We start from the raw sequence: 20,232 nt of genomic DNA on the forward strand, positions 1-20,232 counted from the left end.
ACAGATGGGATTTTACAACAGTCAACAATTATGTAGTCACCTTTAAACAAGCTTTTTATTCCAGATATTTAAAATTTAATTCAAATTTCAAACATGTCCTCAGAAAATTTAGCCTGCAGTTCAGCATTACTAATCCAGTGACATTATTATGTGTTAGTCTTCCCTAAATCTTTACATTCTTTACTTGGAAAATAATAAATTTCTATTGTTTCAATACTGAATGTTCCATAGAATTGAGTGTCTGGTCAGAGGTTTCTGTTGGAACTGTTTTCTTGTTTTGTTTTGTTGCTGTTATAACAGAGAAGTTTTTAAACAAGATGTTTCATTGTACCATTCTGTACTCAGGTACGCCACATTCCACAATCCAGAGTGTGTGTATTTGTACAGCATACTGCATAGTTCAGCACATATACAACATGCAGTAGTTCACTCACACCCTGATATTCAATCTTTGATTTTTGGATTCCAAAAATCATAGGACTTCAAAATAACATCAGAGCAACATATGGAGTTAGGAAAATGCACTTAGCTCATCTCAAATTCTTCTAATCCTTCTGTTGTCATTGTTAAATAGCCCATTTTATTTCATTACAATAAACGTAAGGGACCAAACCAACTATTCCCACCCATCAAAAATATGGATAAGTAATTGCTCACAATCCATCAGTATTAAATTTAAGAATGCTCACTGATGGTCAGTTTGGATTCAGTTCGGGGCCACTCATCTTCTAACTTCATGATAGCCTTAGTCCAAATATGAATGAAAGCGCTCAATTGAAGAGTGGAGTTGACATCAAGCAGTATTTGATCAAGTATGGCGTCAGGCAAGTTATAGTATCCTTCTTGAAACTAGCACCAGCTGCATCAGATAAACCTCCTGCAAAATTATGCATTTTGGATCCATCTGGATGGTCGAAAACCACGTGTTCTGCCAGGCACTGATTCCTCAACTCTCAACTGACCAGTACTCTGGGTAAGGCAAAGAAAGAAGCTACAATATTCCAAAGTTTTCCTTGAAGTGCAGAAGCATTGACATTAATGACTGGGTGAAGCATATAATCAATCATTCAAAATAATAACAACTTGTCCATCGAACTACATCATTGTTTGAGTTGGCCTATTATGGATGTGAAAACCATGTCAGAAACACTCAACCCTGAGTAGATCTCATCTATAAATCAAGGGGTGACCGAAGTATAGATTTTTATGATTCATGATTCCACGATGCATCGTCTTTATTGGAAATAAATCTGACTCGTGGGTTTAGACTCCCCAAGTGTTCTATGCTCTGGCAAGCTGTTTATTTAGAAAAAATGTGGCGGAAAGACTGAATTGTAATGCTTGATGACACGTTGTTTTACCAAAATAGAAAACTTCTATTTTGCAGTCATCCAAGCAGAAAAGATTCATCAAAACTTTAGATGAAAATAAAGCTGTAGTATACAGCAGCGATTCCTCTAAGTTGCACTGTGTGGAGCAGCTAGGAGGTTGTCCACATGCCAGTTGATGTGCTGACACCTTGATCTCCAGTTCCAGAAGCCACTGTTGGCGTACAGATTTTGGAATTGCACAGTGGAGAAGAAACTAGTGGGAGCATAGATATACATGTATTGACGTTTCAGAGAGAATTCTTAAAATGTAGATGCATGAATTTCTTTGGGTCAACTGTAATTTTCTATTCAGGTTTTTCCTAATTTTCAATTGTATGTTATGTTCCCTTAAACCATCAGCATTAATAGATGTTCAGCAATCATCTATAAATGTCCAAACAAATATTCCTTAGATTTCTTATTCAGTGCATCTCAGTGACAATGGACCCTAATAGAGATTATCTCATAATAAGAAAAATCAAAGAACTTAGTCAAAAAGTTTAATAATATGCAAGTAAAATGCAATATGATTAATGCATGCCACTCTGGAGGTGTCAAGACTAGAGTTGTACAGATGCTGTTGAGTGAATAACTAGTGGGGAGGAAGTAGAAGAGAAAGCTTTAGGCAAGTTTTAGAAAAGGTGGAAGAGCTTCGTAGTAGTAGGATGATAACAACAGACTTCAGTTCTGCTAATGTAGATTGAGAAATGACAAAACAAAGAGCAAATATTAGGAGGAATTCATGGAACTTGTAAAAGGGAACTTTGTTAATTAGTATTTTTCTAGCCCAACAAAGCCAGACGCAGTGTTGGATCTGGTGTTTCAGTAGAGGAAGATTTGGGAGACCATTGTCACAATGTCAATAGGTTTAGAGGAGGTATGGAACAGGCAAGAAAATAATCAAGTGTAAAAATATTCAACTTGAGAGATTTCAGTGAGTTGAAAAATCTGGGCCCTAAGGATACAGAGATTAAAAATGAAACAAAAGGGGAGACTGTGATAAGTTAATAATTTAGGAGAATCAACCACAAGTGCAAAATTAAATACCAAAAGTACAAGTTGAGAATTGAAAAAGGAAATAAGGTCATAAAGAAACACAGTTTATTGGAATAAATTACAAAAACAATGTACTCCACAAGCTGGAGATCTGAAAAAAAAGCAGAAAATGCTGGAAATATTCAACTTGTCTGGCAAAGGAATATAGCTAGGTCAAATAAATGGGCAAAGAAAAGTATAATATAGGAAAATTTAAAATTGTCAATTTTAGCAGGAAGAATAAAAAAAGTTAGATGGTGAGATATTACAAGGGGGCATAGCTTTAAATTAAGGGAGGGTAGGTATAGGACAGATGTTAGGGGTAGGTTCTTTACTCAGCGAGTCGTGAGTTCGTGGAATGCCCTGCCAGTAGCAGTGGTGGACTCTCCCTCATTATGGGCATTTAAGCGGGCATTGGATAGGCATATGGAGGATAGTGGGCTAGTGTAGGTTAGGTGGGCTTGGATCGGGGCAACATCGAGGGCCGAAGGGCCTGTACTGCGCTGTATTCTTCTATGTTCTATATTACAGAGCTCTGAGTTGCAAATGGACATTGGTGTCCTAGTGCACGAATGACAAAAGATTAGAATGGAAATACAGCAAGTAATTAGGACAAGTAACAAATGTTATTGTTTATTGCAAGGAAATTTAATTCAGATGTATAAAGGTTATGCTTCATTTATATAGGGCATTGGTGAAAACACATCGATGTAAGTGCATTGGAAACAGTTCAGAGAAGGTTTACTTAACTCTTATCTGGAATGAAAATGTGTTGCTGGGAAAGCGCAGCAGGTCAGGCAGCATCCAAGGAACAGGAGAATCGATGTTTCGGGCATAAGCACTTCTTCAGGAACGAAGGGCTTCAGGAATGAAGATTCCTGAAGAAGGGCTTATGCCCGAAACGTCGATTCTCCTGTTCTTTGGATGCTGCCTGACCTGCTACGCTTTTCCCCAGCAACACATTTTCAGCTCTGATCTCCAGCATCTGCAGTCCTCATTTTCTCCTATTATCTGGAATGGCTGATTTGTACTTATGAGGAAAGGTTTGACAGGCTTGCCTGCAGTTTGGAGAGTAAAGGTGACTTAATGAACAGAAATAATAAGGATTTTTTTCTTACAGGGCCATGAGTCTTTGGAACTCTTTCCCCAAAAGATGGTGAAAATCATTGGTTATTTTAAATGCAGAGACAGCTGGAATGGTAGGTGAGATTATGGAGTAAGCAGATCAGTCATAATCCCATTGAATGGTGAAGCAATTTCAAGCGGCCGAATGGTCTACCTCTGCTTCTAGTCTGTACTTTCATATGAATTATTCCATGGGCTCAGAAATGTTGCACAGAAAAGAAAAAACAAAATTCTGGAATTGCAATTGTGAAGAGTGTTCAGGAAGAGAGGTGCCTAAGTGTTTATCTGCACACATCATCAAAAGTGGCAGGACAGGTTGACAAAGTAGTTAGTAATGTATACAAGATCTTGTCCTTTATAAATTGGAACTAGAGGAGAAAAGTAATAAAGTTATGATAAATCAGCATAAAACACTTCTTCAGCATCAACTGGAGTTTTGTGTTCAATCTGAACACCACATTTTAGGAAAGATATAAAGACATTAGGAAGTGTGCAGAAAAGATTCATGTGATTAGTTCCAGAAATGAAGAACCTATCATGTGGATTGAGTGGAGAAGCTAGTCTTGTTCTCTTTGGGGAAGAGAAAGTTCGGGGGAGCTTTGATAGAGGTTTGTAAAATCATGAGAGATCTGGGCAGGGTACATATGGAGATATTGTTTCCTTTGGTTTAGAGATGTGCAGCATGGAAACAAACCCTTCGGGTTATCCAGGCCGACCAGATATTAAAGGCTGAGAACCAGAGGTCACGTTTAAAGTCATTACAAAAGTGGTAAAATGGGGCAAAGATTCTTGTTTAAGTAGCACAATCTGGATTGCACTAAATGACTATGTCGTGGAGGTAGATTTCATGGAGGCTTTGAAAAGAGAATTGAAAAATTATTTGAATAGAAAGATTTGCAGAGCTGCAAGGGGAAAGTAAAACGATTGGGGCGGAGTAGGATTACCATCTATACGCGAGTAATAGTAGATCCCCCTAGTTTTGGCCAAATAACCTGGAATTTTCCATATATCTCATGTAAACGTCGACCCTAGTTCTCCACAAATAACATCAACGTTTATGAGTCAGTGTGCCAGCCGTCATGTCCCCCTTCAGCGTTCCAGTCTGCCGGTGATCCGCTTTGCTCCTGGTCTTCCAGCTCACTGGCTATTGTGTTCCACTCCGGGTTTTCAGAATTGCCGTAATTCGTTTTGTTTCTGTATTTTTTTTTCCTTTTTTTATCTTTTTTTTTCTTAAATAATTTAACCCCCACACTACCACCTAAGTGCGGTAGTGCTTATTTTATCCCCAGCACCCATGGTGTGTGTGTGTGTGACAGTGAAAGACACAAAGTGCACGAATCTTTATTCAATTTCCACCACCAGGAAGATAGGAAAACACCCGGGTGGCCAGTGACAAACACTGCCCTTCACATCAAAGGGCAGTGATTTGTGATCAAAACAGTGAAGTGGAGGGTAGGGACTAAATCAAAATAGAATTGGAGGGAGAAATGATGCACTCCACTCCCCACGGTGCCCACCTCTCCCTGAACAACTCCAGGGTGTTGGTGGACACCGCGTGCTCCTTCTCCAAGGACACTCGGGCCCTAACATAGCCGTGGAAGAGGGGCAGGCAGTCGGCCCTAACGACCCCCTCCACGACCCGCTGCCTCAACCTGTTCGTTTTGTTTCTTTATTCGTTTAGAGATCAATTGGCCTGTTCGTTTTGTTTCTTTATTCGTTTAGAGATCAATTGGGCTTCTGCTAATGATAGGAATGAATTTTGACGGGCATAAATTTCAGCCCCTCAAAAATAGTAACCATGTAATTGTCGACCCTATAAATTTAATCTTAAAAAGTACTTTAACAAATTCGACTATTAGTCGAGTATGTAAGGGTGGTTGAGTTGTTTTTGCTAAGGCGAGAGTGAGTACTGCAAATGTTGCAAAGCTCTAGCAGAGTTTACGCTGTACTCATCCTGTGATTCTGGATTAGTGGTGCTGGAAAAGCACAGCAGTTCAGGCAGCATCCGAGGAGCAGTAAAATTGACGTTTCAGGCAAAAGCCCTTCATCAGGAATACATCCTGTGATGTTCAGCCAGCATATGCAGATAAACAAATGTTCCAGATCAATAACATAGATAATTCTGAATTCATACAGATGAAATATATTAATTCCCTATGACAGTACAGACTGTACAGGATCTTCGAGCTTTTACTGTGTAATTCATTGTGTTTGAGGAACCCTAAAACTCGGGAGCATTGTTTGTCAGAGCCCCTACTGGTGGTAGTGACAGGGAATGTATACTGGGCGAGCAAAAACGTGTTTCACTTTTAATGATTCTAATGCCACACTATCGAAGACAACAATATAAATCGGTTGTGTCCACTATGACACAAATTGTTTAACGGTATATAAATGAAAGAATATCAAACCACTATTCAACGTTTTCTTCACGTTTGCCTCGAATAAGAGTGTTTTAGTACTTAAATAGTTAACATTCCACAAACGGGCGATTTCCAATCTGGGAGACATCCTGTAGCTGAGAGTTGGGGGAAGTAGAGTTTGAATCAGACGCCGAGGGAAAGGTAAAGAGTGAAAATTAGCAGCAGTTTAGGTAAATGCTGACTGATGTATTTTATTAACGTCGTAATGATTTAAACACGATGTTGTAAGAAAACTTTTCTATGTTCATCTTAACAAATTGCGTTTTAAACGCTTAATCTTTTACAGTCTAGATTCAACTCATTACGATTATGCTTTTAACAGTCAAAATCTCTAAAACCTCTTACTGAAGCTGCAACAGATTTATGTTGCAATTGTTTGTGAACTTCTCACTCAACAGTGGCCGAATACACTTTTGCCATTTTTTCAAAGCTCTTCTGTTTGGTTTTGGCCATGCGCATTTTGTTTGTAGCAGAAGTTGCTGATTGCTTAATTTTAGCGTTAAGCCAACAATATTAGAAGAAGAATTTTGTGTAAAAGGGAACATTATGAGTTTGTAATTTTCGATCACACCAGAAAAAAACAGTAGTGTCGTCTTTAAAATTTGCGCACTAATTATAAACTTGTAGCTCTTTTTGCTTTAATTTAAAAAGCATGTCTTGTCCATCTACTTCAAATTTTAGGGATATGTAAAAGATCATGATGGTTTTGGAGATGCCATTACTCACTATTGTTTTGGGCCTAACAATCTCTGTGGTTGTAGCAGAGAGTGAAAGCAGAATCTGTAAGGTGGCCCCTCACTGGGAAATTGACGACCATAACCCAATGGTGGAACAGATTGGTCACGTTGTTGTTGTGGCCCTTCTCAAAGCAAGCTGCGGGTTCTGTCTAACTCAAGCAACTAAGTAAGTACAGCACTTCATAATTATTTTTCACTGTTTCCTTAATGTTATTAACTTCTCCTGTTGAGAGCACCAAGTAGAAATTTGCTGTGTTTCTGTTTTGTTGTGAGTTACTATGTTATGTGAATGCTCAAGTTCAGAAGTAAAGGTATCTTGCTTCAATTGTACAGAACATAGCTGGGGTATTGTCTGTCATTCAAGTCCCCGTGCTTGAGCAAAATTATAATTGCTATTAAGGCAATGCAGCAGAGATTTGCCTCTGATTCTGAGGATGATGAGATTGTCCTATCAGGAGAGTTTGAGCCTGCATTCCCCTGAATTTAGAAAAAGAGGAAACAATCTCTTTGAATCCCTACAGTGTGGAAGCAGGCCATTTGGCCGATCAAGTCCAACTAACCCTCCAAAGACCCACACCCCTACCCTATCCCTGTAACCCTGCATTTCTGATGGATAATTCACCAAGCCACCTGACCTGCACATCATCTGACTGGGAGGAAACCAGACCACCCAGAGGAAACCCATGCAGACACAGAGAGAATGTGCAAATTCCACACAGACAGTTGCCTAAGGCTGAAATTGAATCCAGGTCCCTGCTGTGAGGCAGCAGTGCTAACCACTGAACCACCGTGCTGCCCCACTTTTTTGTAGAAAGTTACAAAATTCTTAAAGGGATAGGCAGAGTATTTGCAGAAAGGATGTTTCCACTGGTTTTGGGTTAATAAAGAGGGGATACAGTCACAGAGTAAAAAGCAAGCCATTTAGCACCGAGGTGAGAAAGCGCTTCTTCACTTAGAGGGTGGTAAATGTTTGGAATTCTCTACTCAGAGGCCTGTGGAAGTTCAATCATTGAGCAAGTTCAAAACAGAAATTGATAATGTTCTAGTTACTGAAGATATAAAGGGTTGTGTGAAATGGTGTGAGGTACAAGTGGATAAAGTGGTAAAGAAAGCCATATGGCATGCTTACCCTCATCAGTTGGGGCGTTGAGTGTAAAAGTAGACAAGTCGTGTTGCAGCTGTATAAAACTTTAGGTTACATTTGGAGTATTATCTGCAGTTCTGCCACACTGTAGGAAAGATGTGCAGGCATTGGAGAGAGTTCAAAAGAAGATATTGCCTGGATTGGAGTGTATTAGCTTTGAGGAGACGTTGGACTCTCTCTACAGTTTTCTCTACAGTGTTGAAGGCCGAGGGGCAGCCTGGTAGGAATATATAAACATATGAGAGGCATGAATGGAGTGGATAATCAGAGTCTTTTTATTCCAGGGGAAAATGTCAAGTAAAAGGGTCATGGGTATAAGTTGAGAGGAGGAAAGTTTTTTAAAGGAGATATGCAAAGCAATTTTTTTACACAGAGGGTGGTAGGTACCTGAAACGTTCTGCCAGGAGAAGTGGATAGAAGCAGGTATGATAGCAACATTTAAGACATATTTGCATAGACACATGAATAGGCAGAGAATAGAAGGATACTGACCATATGCAGGCAAATGGGATTAGCTTAGAATGGCATCATGGTCAATATGGACATGGTGGGCAGAAGGACCTGTTCCTGTCCTGTCCTGTACTATTCTATATTCTATGATGTTATCTAGAATGGCAGGGCAGGCTTGAGGGACTGAGTGATCCACTCCTATTTATGATCTGAATGGCGCAGTATGAAAAATTCAGTGAATTTTGATCCCAGCCTTCCATTGGAAAAATAATACCATTCTTCTGTTAATTAGCTTCAGTGTAGTAGACTTAAGCCCAAGGACTGTCTACCATAGGACCAGTTCTGGTGCACAATTCCTATGTTGTTTCATATCATATTAAGAGGACTATTTTTTAAGGTATTCCTAATAATTTTTTATTGGTATACATTTTTTTCTGTCCTGTGTAATTTAATTGAATGTCTTTTGATACATTTCTTGAGGGGGTGTTGTAACTATATATGAATATTATATAAAAATTTGACCTTCTTATTGGTCAAAAATTTATCGCCGCTTTAAAACTATTTAACAACTCTGCCTCCATCGCTTTCTCGGAAAGAATTCCACAGACTCATGACTGTTTGGGGAGAAAAGAGTCTCCCCATTTCCATCTTGAATGGAAAACCCTTTATTTTAAAGCTATGTCCCCTAATTCCAGTTTCTTCCACAGGGAAAATATCCTTGCATCCATCCTGTACAGTCTCCTCAGGATCTTGTATGTTACAAAAAAATTACTTCTCATTCTTCAATCCTTCAATGGATACAGTCCCAAATCATCCAATCATTCCTCATAAGACAACTTTTCTTGTTCCAGATATTAGCCCAGTAAACTTTTGCAGAACTGTTTCCAATGCATTTAACATCCTACTTAAATAAGGTGATCAGAACTGAAGATTGTGCTGTACAACTACAGGAAAATATCCCAATTTGGTTTTTCATATACCTTACAATAATCATTCCAACATTTAATTTGCCTTTTGACTCACTCACCTTGTACACAAACAGGTTTTGATACAACTACCAGGGCATCAAGATCCGTCTGTAGCTCACAGGGTTCTGTAATCTCTCTTACCTTAAATAACATACCGCTTACCTATTTTTCCTAAGTGGACAGGTTTACATTTTCCTACTTTATTTGGTATCTGAAATTTTTTTTAAACTGATCTATCTATTCCTTTGCATACACCTTATGCCCACTTCACAAATTACTTTCCTCCTATCTTTGCATCATTAGTAAAGTTGCAGTCATCCGTTCAATAGCTCCAACTAATGCATTGATATAGATTTTAAATAGCTGAGGCCCCCGCCTTGATTCCTGTTGCACCAGACTCATGACATCCTGTCAACTTGAAAATTATGTATTTATGCCTACTCTCTGGTTCCTTTTAGGCAACCAATGCTCTAAATGTGTTTATGTTACCCCCTATCATGACCTGTTATTTTATGTAATAACTTTTGATGTGGCACCGTGTCAAATGCAGTCTGGAAATCTAAGTACACTACATCCACATGTCCCTCTTTATCCATGTGACTTGATACATCTTAAGAGAACTCTAATAAATTAGTCAAACAAGGTTACTCATCCAGTGAAACATGTTGACTCTGCCGAATTGCATTTTCTAAGACTTTATAAGAATTCCAGCATTTCCATATGACTGATGTTAAACTAATATCTCTATTTCTGACTGTCAACCTCCTTCCTTGAATAGAGGAATTACATTCACTGTTTTCCAATATGATGGGACCTTTCCAGAATCTAATGGAGTTTGGAAAATTAAAATAAATGCTTCTACTATCATGGCACCTACTTAAGCATCACAAAGTTGTACAGCACGGAAACAGACCCTTCAATCCAACTTGTCCATGCCAATCATATATCCTAAATTAATCTGTTTCCATTTGGTCTATTTCCCTCTAAACCCCCTCCTATTCATGCATTCATCATGATGCTTTTTAAATGTTGCAATTGTCCTAGTCTCCACCACTTCCTCTGGCAGCTTATTCTTTTAAACCTCTACGATAAAACTCATCTGGAGATTTGCCAGCTTTCACTTCTGAATTTTCTTAGCGCACTTTCCGTGAATTGTTTTAATTTCCTTCCTCCTAACTTTTGATTTAGAATTATTTCTGAAATATTATTTGTTTCTTCTGCAGTGAATGTTTTTTGGAAAACACATATTCAAACCATCAGCCACTTCTTTATTTTCCATTAGTAATTCCCCAGACAGTGTTTACAGGACCAGCATTCTTTACTTTCTTCTCTTGTAATTTCTTATTTTTCTAATTTCTCCCTCCTTATTATTCTTTCTGTTGATCTTTATTGTTCTGACTTGCCACTATGTCTCATGGATTTGTTTGTTTTTTTTCTTTCAGTTTTAACCTGCTTAAGTTAACAAGAACAATGCATTCTTCTCCTAGAGTTTTTTTTGAGATGGGGCTTCCGATTTCCCCACTTTTCTCAAATTGTCTTGGTCTGCTTCCAGTTCCTCCCTTCCTCAATTTCTCAGTCTCATTTTCTGGGCATATGCCATCCAACAATAAACCACCCCAGTTACATTGACTACACTTACACTCATACTGTTTACAATAAGGACTATATTCTATTCTCCCAATTTCTCCATCTCCGCATCTATTCTACTGATGCACCCAGTGCTTCTAGTATGTTTTTATTTCAACGATTTCCCCATCTCCCCTTCCCATTCCTTCCAGGACTATGATGGGTTTCTCCTCATCTTCATCTTCCAAAGTCTACATTCAGCAGATATCTGCCTCTACCAATGTGACGCCACCACAAAATACAACTTCTGCACCTTTTCAATATTTCAAAGGAAGTATTCCCTTAGGATCACCATGGCCCACTCCTCAATCATTCAACATCCCCTCTCCTCCATTTACAAGTTTGCTGAGGACACCACCACAGCCAGTCGAATCTCAGATGCCGACAAAACAGACTACAGACAGGAGGTGGGACACCTGGGAAAATAGTACACTGAGAACAACCTAGCTCTCAATGCCAGCAAAACTAAGGAACTCATTATTGACTTCCGGTGGGATATTACTCATGCTCCCCTGCACATAAACAGCGCAGAGGTGGAACTAGTGGAGAGTGTCAAGCTCCTGGGAGTGGTCATCCACAACAAGCTTTCTTGGACTCTTCATGTGGATGCACTGGTTACAAGGCCCAACAATGTCTCTTCTTCCTTAAGCAGCTGATGAATTTTGGCATGACGGTGAATATCCTTGCCAGCTTTTATAGGTGTGCCATAGAGAGCATTCTATCTGGATTTATCAATATGTGGTGTGGCAACAGTATTGAGGTCAACAGTTTCAAACTGTAAACCCTGTTCCATTTTGCTACCTTCTCTTCACAGATTTTGGTTTAATTTGTTTATTTCTTCCTGTTTTTTGTGTTCTGATAGTAGCAGTTCATCATTCTGCCATTCACACCACCTCTAACACATCTTTTGTTTCTGTACTTGTTCCATTAACACTCCTTTTGGTCCTGCCCCACCAATTCTTTTGATACTTAATCTCTCCTGTCTTCCAATCTCCCAAAGATCTTTCCTTTTTCTTTCTGCCCTTTCCCGCCTTTTACTTGTTAATTCCTAATACATGTCTAACTTTGTTAAATATTTCCTAGGAAAGATAACCGACCTGAAAATTTAATTCTGTTTTTCTTTCCACAGATGCTTTCTGATCATCTGAATATTTCCAGCATATTTTATTTTCAGATAAATTTCCAACATCCACAGTATTTTGCTGTTCTAGAAGTATTGGCCATGTTGGTGTGAATCAAACCAATCTTGCAATGATACCATCATATTAAAAATTAGTTCCAGTTTTTCATGACAAAATCATATTTAGTTTGAAATATCCTGTTTGCTTATTCATGTTTATAAAGTATCAAACAAAATTAATGCTGATTACAGTTTGTCATATTCACTGTATTAATAGATTGGGCAGCTTGCGGAACAAGCTTGAACGTCAGGGTCTGAAGGACATACACTATATGATAGTAAATGAGAAAACGCCTCAATCTAGGGCCATGCTGTGGGAACTCAAACGCCATACGCCTGAGGAAATCCCTGTCTACCAGCAATCACCATTTCAAAGTGATATCTGGAGCATTTTGCAGGGTAACAAGGACGACTTCCTCATCTATGATAGGTTAGTTATTGTAAATTGCAACACCAAGCAGATTATTTGTTATGATTAAATGGATTCCCCTCCCTTTGATTAGTTGTGCACAATATGGTATAACCACTAGCTAAGTAGGTATAATCTATGATGTAGTCTAAAACCCTTGTTTTATGCTTTCAAAATGGCAGAATCTTTCTGTTTTTATTATTGAAATATTTTACAAACCGAGCAAAATTTATTGCCCCTAAATTTTTTCTTTTCTATCATTGATTGTAGAGTAATAACTGCCCTTTGATATTTTGCCCAATTAGTCATGTGTGAATATATTTGCCGTTATAGTCAAACTTGATCCCGTTCTCGTGTGCATGCAGATGTGAATTGGGATATTTAATAACCTGACTCACATTAGTATTTAAGGTTTATAATCCAATTCTTGTGATTTTTATTTTATTTCCTTAGATGTGGTAAATTGACCTTTCATATCGTGTTACCATATAGCTACCTCCAATTTCGCTACACTGAAGCAGCAATCCGAGCTACGTATAGCAAAGATATATGTGGGAATTGTGGAATCAGTGATATCGACCTTGAGGTAACTGTTGCTGTAATTTGGCAATCTCAGGTTTAGTAAGACTACAGCCATGGTTGGAATCAGTGGTTAGCACTGCTGCCTCACAGTACCAGGGTCCCAGGCTCGATTCCAGCCTCGGGTGACTGTCTGTGTGGAGTTTGTGCATTCTCCCCCGTGTCTGTGTGGGTTTCCTCCGGGTACTCTGGTTCCCTTCCACAGTCCAAAGATATGAGGGTCAGGTGAATTGGCCATGCATTAGTCAGAGGGAAATGGATCTGGGTGGGTTACTGTTCAGAGGGTCGGTGTGGAGTGGTTGGGCTGAAGGGCCTGTTCCACACTATAGTGAATCTAATCTAAACAGATCATTAGTGAATAATGTAATATTTGTGGCATTAGTATGCTAAGTAAAGTGGCCATAGACTTGCCAGTCCATATGGCTGCTTTCTCATGAGAGACACCTCGTGGTGGTTTAACTGGAGGGTCACCACTTGTAAAGTGAGGAGAGAAGTTGAGAAGAGAATCTATCATGGTAACCTCAGCCAGTACTGGAATTGAACCCACGCTGTTGGTGTCACTGTACATTCAAACCAGCCATTCAGCCAAGTTAGCTAAACCGATCCTTGTTATGAGAATACAGGTAGACGATCCTTTATCCAAACATCCAAAAACAGAAAAGCTCCGAAATCCAAAGGTTTTTTTTTTGTTAAGATTTTTTCACATTATCAAGGTTGCTTGGCGTGCAGTTAACCCAAGTCAACACCCACTCGATGCGTGTCACTCAGATGTGACGTGCGGAGGCGTGGCCAAGCACTGACTGGCCTGTTCTTACTTAGAAGTCTGCTCCTCCAGTAAGATTTTTTAAAATTTCACCATTAAACTGTCACTTATTCTGAAAACAGAAAAATTCTGATTTCCGAAAAACAGTTGGTCCTGAGCATTTCGGATAAAGGATCATCTATCTGTACTATACCTCGGATACTATGTCTTCAAATTCATATAGTCTGATTTGCATTAATTAATAGGTGACTGGTCGCTGATCCATTTGATTCTCCAATGAGCTCTCAAACTCATTTGTGACATCACAAAGGCCGCTGTTTCTACCTCCAGTATAAGACTTTGCCCTGTCTGAGCTTACCTGTTGTTAAAACCCTCGTCTGTGTCTTTACTATCTCTAGATTCAATTACTTCAATGTGCTGCTGGCTAGAATCCATATTCTACTAGCTGTAAACTTTATATTACTCAAACATCAGCTTGCAGCAAGTCCCCTTCCCTATTAAAACTGTGCTCAATAATCTACATTGATTCCAGATCGAGCAACATCTTGATTTTTAAATTCTCATCCTTGTTTTCAAATCCCTAGTGTTGCTCTTCCCTATCTGAGTATCAGCTTTAGCCTCATAATCTTCCAAAATATTTGGGTTTCTCTAATACTGGTTCCTGTTCATCCCCAATTTGAATACTCCATTATTGGTTGTAGTGCCTACGGTGCTTGGGCCCCAAGATCTATAATATTCTCTTTACACCTCTCCGCCTTTCGATTTTCCTCTCCTTTTAAGTCAGAGCTATAAACCAGTTTCTTTGATCAAGGTTTTGAATATCTGATTCTTACATCCTTATGTAAGTAACTTGGTGTCATACTTGTTTAATAATGCTTTTAAGAAGTGCATTTCAGTATGCCAAAGACTCAAACTAATGTAAGTTGTTGTTTCTTACAGACTTACAAGGAAAACTTTTTTCAATTTAACACTACAAGTTTTGTGATAAGTCCAACTTTTGAAAATATAACAACTCAGCCAGTGCAACAACATGTACCGAATAAGCCTCATCCTGACCCCAAAATCTCTTCAAGTCCTACCACTCCACATCATTTCAATAGCAGCCAAGATGGAAATCTGGAGACTGGTAATACTGAGGGATTGGAATGAGTGTAGTTAGAATATCAGGCACAACAATTAAACAACTGGCTGTGATACAGCAACTGTCAGCATCAACCCTAATGTTGCTAAAATAAATCCTGGTTTAATATTAATTTTGATTTGTAATATTTGAGGGGTGTACTGTATAAGCATGTCCCACACCAAACACTTGTTTTGTGTTGTTATCAAGTGTTCTTTCAGTGAAGAAATCTGGATATGACTATTTAGAGTGAAATACCACTAAAACCATTTCAGGCAAGTCTGAAATGAGCACTGTCTTGTGTATTGTCCCATGAACTTGTAGCCATTGCTTTAGTGCACAATAAAGTGCACTCCAAATCAAAAGCATACTCTGTGCTAGTTTCTTTGTGGAAAATAAGGGGAGTAATCACCATGACTTGTATCTCCGCTAATTCAAGTATCCCCTTTGGGAACAGGTGGAGAGTAGGAATCCGGGACTGACAAGACAAATGTCGGCTTTTTTGGAAAGCCTCTTGAGGATCATTTAGAAAACTGAGGATGACATTTTGTAATTAAATTTATCTTTTTGCATATTTCAGGGTTTTTAAAATCTAATCAAGAAAGATGATTCTATGAATGTTCACTTATTCAAGGAAGGAACTGGAGAACTGCTATCTTAGCATAAAAAATTCTTGATGGCTTAACGTTACAATGAAAAGTTGACATTAATCATTAATCTTGTGTTCATGTGCTCAATGAAGTCTTTATTAGCAACTAGTTTGTACTAACTACAGACAGATACAATAGAGACAGGCCAAAAGGAAAGCTTTTGACTGATATTACTTTTGGAAGAAAGTAATTATTCTGCTTAGAGATTTGCTCAATTTTGTTGTTTGTTTTTAGTGGAACACAGTCAATAGGAAAACTGTAACCCAGTTGACAGGCATTAGATGATTACATAAAGTTAACAGTACTAATTCCAAAATATTTGTGAATTTCTAATTTCTGTCAACCATTCCCCCTTTCACTTTGCGTCCACCTTTGATTAAATGAAAGGTGGATGCAAAAGTCTTACCTTTGGTCAGTTGGCCATTTCACCCATGTCCACCAGAGATATGGTGACAAGCCAGCTTCCAAAGACTCCTGGAAATTTTTGAATGTATGCATTAGTTATCTCAGTTTTGTCTTCGCCTGTAAAGAAGTGCTGGTATATCAGTATGGCAAGTCCTAAATCAATAACTGAGTAGTGTTGGAGACTGAATCTCTAGTGCTAGGATTAGAACATACAGTGTCAATATGATTTTTCTTCACATCCAGTCTTTCTCTAGCAGTGGTTTGTATTAAGATACAATTTTGAGTTAAGGCTGCCTGTGCAAAATAGTCCCTGTGAGTGCATGTAGCAGTGCATTTTCACTTTATCGATGTTGCTAGTTTTAGTCATCGAGCAGGACAGATATTAGCTAGGCTGATGCCTTTCAGTAAGGGTATGTTACATTTTGGCAGAAGGTGGGAAACTTACGTAAATAATTACCTAATGATTTCAACTAATTTATCCAAGCAGGAAATATGTTCCAGTCTGTGCCCCAAGAAGATTTGTTTAATTTTTGTAAATAATTCTTCTGTTCCTTGAATAAATGACAGCGATCAATAAATCACTAAAGTAGTTGTATTTACAGATCCTTTAACACCTGTATAACAACAAAAATAAAATTCAATTTTAGAAAAAAAACACTGGATTACATATTAATGAGTTTGGACATTAGTCTAAAGTAGTAAATAAAAACATGCATTCATTAATCCATTGTCGTCAGAGTTTGGAGCAGAAGCAGAACTTCTATAGAAGCCTCAAAAAAAAAAAGAATTGCAGATGTTGGAAATCAGAAACAAAAACAGAAATTGCTGGAAAAACACAGCAGGTTTGGCTGCATCTGTGAAGAGAAATCAGAGTTAACATTTTGGGTCCAGTGACCCCAAGTTCAGAACTGATGGTAGCTGGAAGTTGGCTTTTATGCAGAAGATCAGGTGGGTAAGGAATAAGTGATAGGCAGAGTTACAGCTCAAAGAGTGAGACATCATCACAGGAAATGATATCACCAAACCAAAGAAACCTGAACACAAATAATAAACAGGCCATACTGCCAGTGCTTCAGCAGAGGCCCTCTGATGATCTTGCCTAGTATGGTGACAAAATGTCTGAAAACAAATCTTCCAGCTCAGTGAGCAAACCTACATCCTGTGAGAAGAGCAGTTGAACAGGCAAAGGAATGAATAGCTGTTAATGGGGACTATTAATGGCCAACAATGGGTTGTGTGTAATAGCAGACCATACGATTGTTAGGTTATTTTCCCAAGGTTTCACACACGAGATGCAATTCACGCACACCGACTTCTGCAAACAGTTAAAGTTCATTAAAGCTTGTACTAGCTGGGTGACCCCCTTTGGCCCTCTTTGCAGGCGTGTGAAGCCAATTCAAAGTGAGTCTGAACAAAGAAAACACAACTCCTTTATACAGGCCAGTCGGTAATGCTCACAGGTACTCTGCAACCCCCCCCCCCCCCCCCCCAATTTGGTTGTCCAAATTAGATGTGGATTACAACGGATAGTCATCTAAATTTTTGCCTGCTATTTGTGAGACAAAATGTTGCCCCCACCCACTTCCAGAATGTTCACCTTGGAGAAAGATAGTATAGTTTAACCCTTTAACATTAATGTCCAGAGATACAGTACTATTTAACCATTTAACATTACATGATGACAAAGTCCTGGTGTGTGAGAGAGTTGGAGAAGCTGTAGAGTTCCCAAGTGGAAAATGAAATGCTATTCTTCCAGTTTGTGCTGAGCTTCACAGGAACAGTGCTGCAAGCCTGAGACAGAGATGTTAGCCAGGAAACAGGGTGGCAACTGGAAGCCCAGGGTCTTTTTTTTTCAGACAGAATATAGTCACTATGTGAAGCAGTCACCCAGTCCACATTTCATTTTTTCAGTGTAGAGGAAACCACATGAGCAGCTTATGCAGTATGAGTGAAGTACTGCTTCACCTGGAAGGTGTGCTTGAGCCCTTGGAAATTGAGGAGAAAGTAAATGGACAGATGTTACATCTTCTTGCGGTTGCAAGGGAAGATGCAGTGGGACTGTAGGGAGATCTTGGCAGTGAAGGGGGAGTGGAGTTGGCAGTCCCAGAAGGAATGATCCTTGTAGAAGGCTGTCAAGAAAGGTGAATATGTGTCTAATGGTGGCTTCCCACTGAAGGTAGTGGAAATGGTGGCTAATGATCTTCTGGATGTGGAAGCTGGTGGGATGGTAGGTGAGAACAAGGGGGACCCAATTGCTGTTGTGGGAGGAAAGAGAAAGTGTGAGGGCTAAAGTGGAAGAGATGTGTCAGACCCAGAGCTGGGGAATCCTTGGTTGAAAGAAGGTGGATATTTTGGAGGCCCCTTGTTGAAATTGGCATCATCCGAACAAGAAGTGACAGAGATGGAGGAACTTGGAGAATGGAATACAGTCTTTACAAGAAGTAGGGTGTGAGGATGTATAATCAAGGTAACTGTGGGAGTTGGTCAGTTTGCCTAACCCCAGAAATTAAAAGAGGTGTCGAGGAACTGGACCCTAAATGTTAACTCTGATTTCTCTACACAGATGTTGCCTGACCTGCTGAGTTTTTTCCAGCAAATTATATTTTTTGTTATATAGGAGGCTAGTGGTTTGGCTTCATGCTTTCTGTGTTAGAAGGGGAGATGAAATATATGGAGCTTATATGAGGCATGGCATGTTGGTGTAAAAACTTTATTTGGCTCTCCATACATTTCACTGTGCATGATTTTCAGCATTTCCAATTTTGGAGTGATTTTCCACAGCGCTAAAATGGTTCCATGCACATGCAGATACAGCCTATGAGCTGGGTGCTGGGAGCATCTGTGTATGAATTGCTCAGACCGTATCACCACATCCTGTGTGCAGGGATGTTAGCATCACTGCACACGACACGAATGAAGGGATTGTGGGTAGATGGGGATGAGGAGGCTGTGGCTGATGCAGAGCTTTCTCTCTCCAGTGGGAGGAGGGCCAAAGCTTGGGACAGGGAGGTCTATGCAGGGAGTGGGGACAGGGAAGGTCAACGCAAGGATGCAATACTGGGAACCAGTTTGTTTTTGGTAGCAGGAAGATGCATTGGAAAGAAATGTTTTAGTTTTTATGAAAACAAATTAAAATCTGAGTGGCACGGTGGCACAGTCGTTAGCACTGCTGCCTCACAGCGCCAGACACCCGGGTTCAATTTCTGCCTCAGGCAACTGTGTGGAGTTTGCACATTCTCCCTGTGTCTGCGTGGGTTTCCTCCGGGTGCACCGGTTTCCTCCCACAGTCCAAAAAAAAAGTGCAGGTTAGGTGAATTGGCCATGCTAAATTTGCCATAGTGTTAGGTGAAGGGGTAAATGTAGAGGAATGGGTCTGAGTGGGTTGCTCTTCGGAGGGTCAGTGAGGACTTGTTGGGCCGAAGGGCCTGTTTCCACACTAAGTAATCTAATCTAATCTAAACTCACCCTTTCGATGCGCCTTCGAGACTGGCTGCTGTTCAAAGTTTGTGCGAAGATTTGTAGCTCGGGTGCTCGTTGTTGTGGTTCTGTTCGCCGAGCTGGAAGTTTTTGTTGCAAACGTTTCGTCCCCTGGCTAGGCGACATCATCAGTGCTTGGGAGCCTCCTGCGAAGCGCTTAGACCTCCTAGCAGCACTAGAATGCACACTCAGGAACAATGGACTGACAGAAGAGACACAACAAACAGTGAGACAAACTGTCGTACCTATGATAATAAGGAAAAGACAAACACATAACCTCAACACCAAGGAGAGGGAAGCACTGAAATCACTAAGAAACGATAAGAACATAATCATACTACCAGCAGATAAAGGCAGAATGACGGTCATCCTAGATAAATCTGATTACATCCAAAAAGCACAACAACTACTTGCAGATATCAACACCTACCAAATGAAGGAATTTGACCCCACACCACAACTCACCAATAGGATAAATAACACACTAAGGAATCTACAAAAAAACGGACAGATAACCAGAGCTGACCTACAAAGAATGAAACCGGAAAGCAACAACACCCCCAGATTCTATGGATTACCTAAAGTACACAAACCAGACATCCCACTCAGACCCATAGTATCACTACCAGGGACACCATCATACAAACTGGCCAAAGAACTACAACAGAAACTGAAACACCTGGTCAGCGGATCCAAACACTCCATACAATCAACACAGGAATTCTTGGACATCATCAGAAATATACACATAGACAAAAAAGAAACCATGAT

At 39.6% G+C, this 20,232-nt stretch overlaps 1 protein-coding gene across 4 annotated transcripts; it reads left to right on the forward strand.

Moving 5' to 3' along the window:
• The first annotated feature begins 3,582 nt into the window (after window positions 1-3,582).
• On the forward strand, window positions 3,583-15,294 carry LOC122554264 (selenoprotein Pb-like). 4 transcript variants are annotated; one of them, XM_043699018.1, is made up of 5 exons: window positions 3,583-3,604; window positions 6,635-6,856; window positions 12,276-12,488; window positions 12,921-13,053; window positions 14,749-15,294. In XM_043699018.1, the coding sequence occupies exons 2-5, from the start codon at window positions 6,651-6,653 to the stop codon at window positions 14,956-14,958; spliced, it is 762 nt and encodes a 253-aa protein (XP_043554953.1). In that variant the 5' UTR covers window positions 3,583-3,604; window positions 6,635-6,650; the 3' UTR covers window positions 14,959-15,294. The 4 variants fall into 4 exon arrangements, with proteins under 4 accessions (XP_043554953.1, XP_043554954.1, XP_043554951.1 ...); XM_043699019.1 differs by lacking the exon at window positions 3,583-3,604 and adding an exon at window positions 5,963-6,123 and having other exon boundaries at window positions 12,960-13,053; XM_043699016.1 differs by lacking the exon at window positions 3,583-3,604 and adding an exon at window positions 5,969-6,123.
• Window positions 15,295-20,232: the final 4,938 nt, after the last annotated feature.

Source organism: Chiloscyllium plagiosum, chromosome 11 (genome assembly GCF_004010195.1).
Source record: "Chiloscyllium plagiosum isolate BGI_BamShark_2017 chromosome 11, ASM401019v2, whole genome shotgun sequence".
In the NCBI taxonomy this organism is placed as follows: Eukaryota; Metazoa; Chordata; class Chondrichthyes; order Orectolobiformes; family Hemiscylliidae; genus Chiloscyllium; species Chiloscyllium plagiosum.

Bases quoted from the DNA above. Each gene is read 5' to 3' on its own strand.
- LOC122554264 (XM_043699018.1), top strand. From the start codon at position 6,651: ATGATGGTTTTGGAGATGCCATTACTCACTATTGTTTTGGGCCTAACA. The intron at 6,857-12,275 runs GTAAGTACAGCA...CTGTATTAATAG, and splicing joins TGTCTAACTCAAGCAACTAA to ATTGGGCAGCTTGCGGAACA. The intron at 12,489-12,920 runs GTTAGTTATTGT...TTATTTCCTTAG, and splicing joins GACTTCCTCATCTATGATAG to ATGTGGTAAATTGACCTTTC.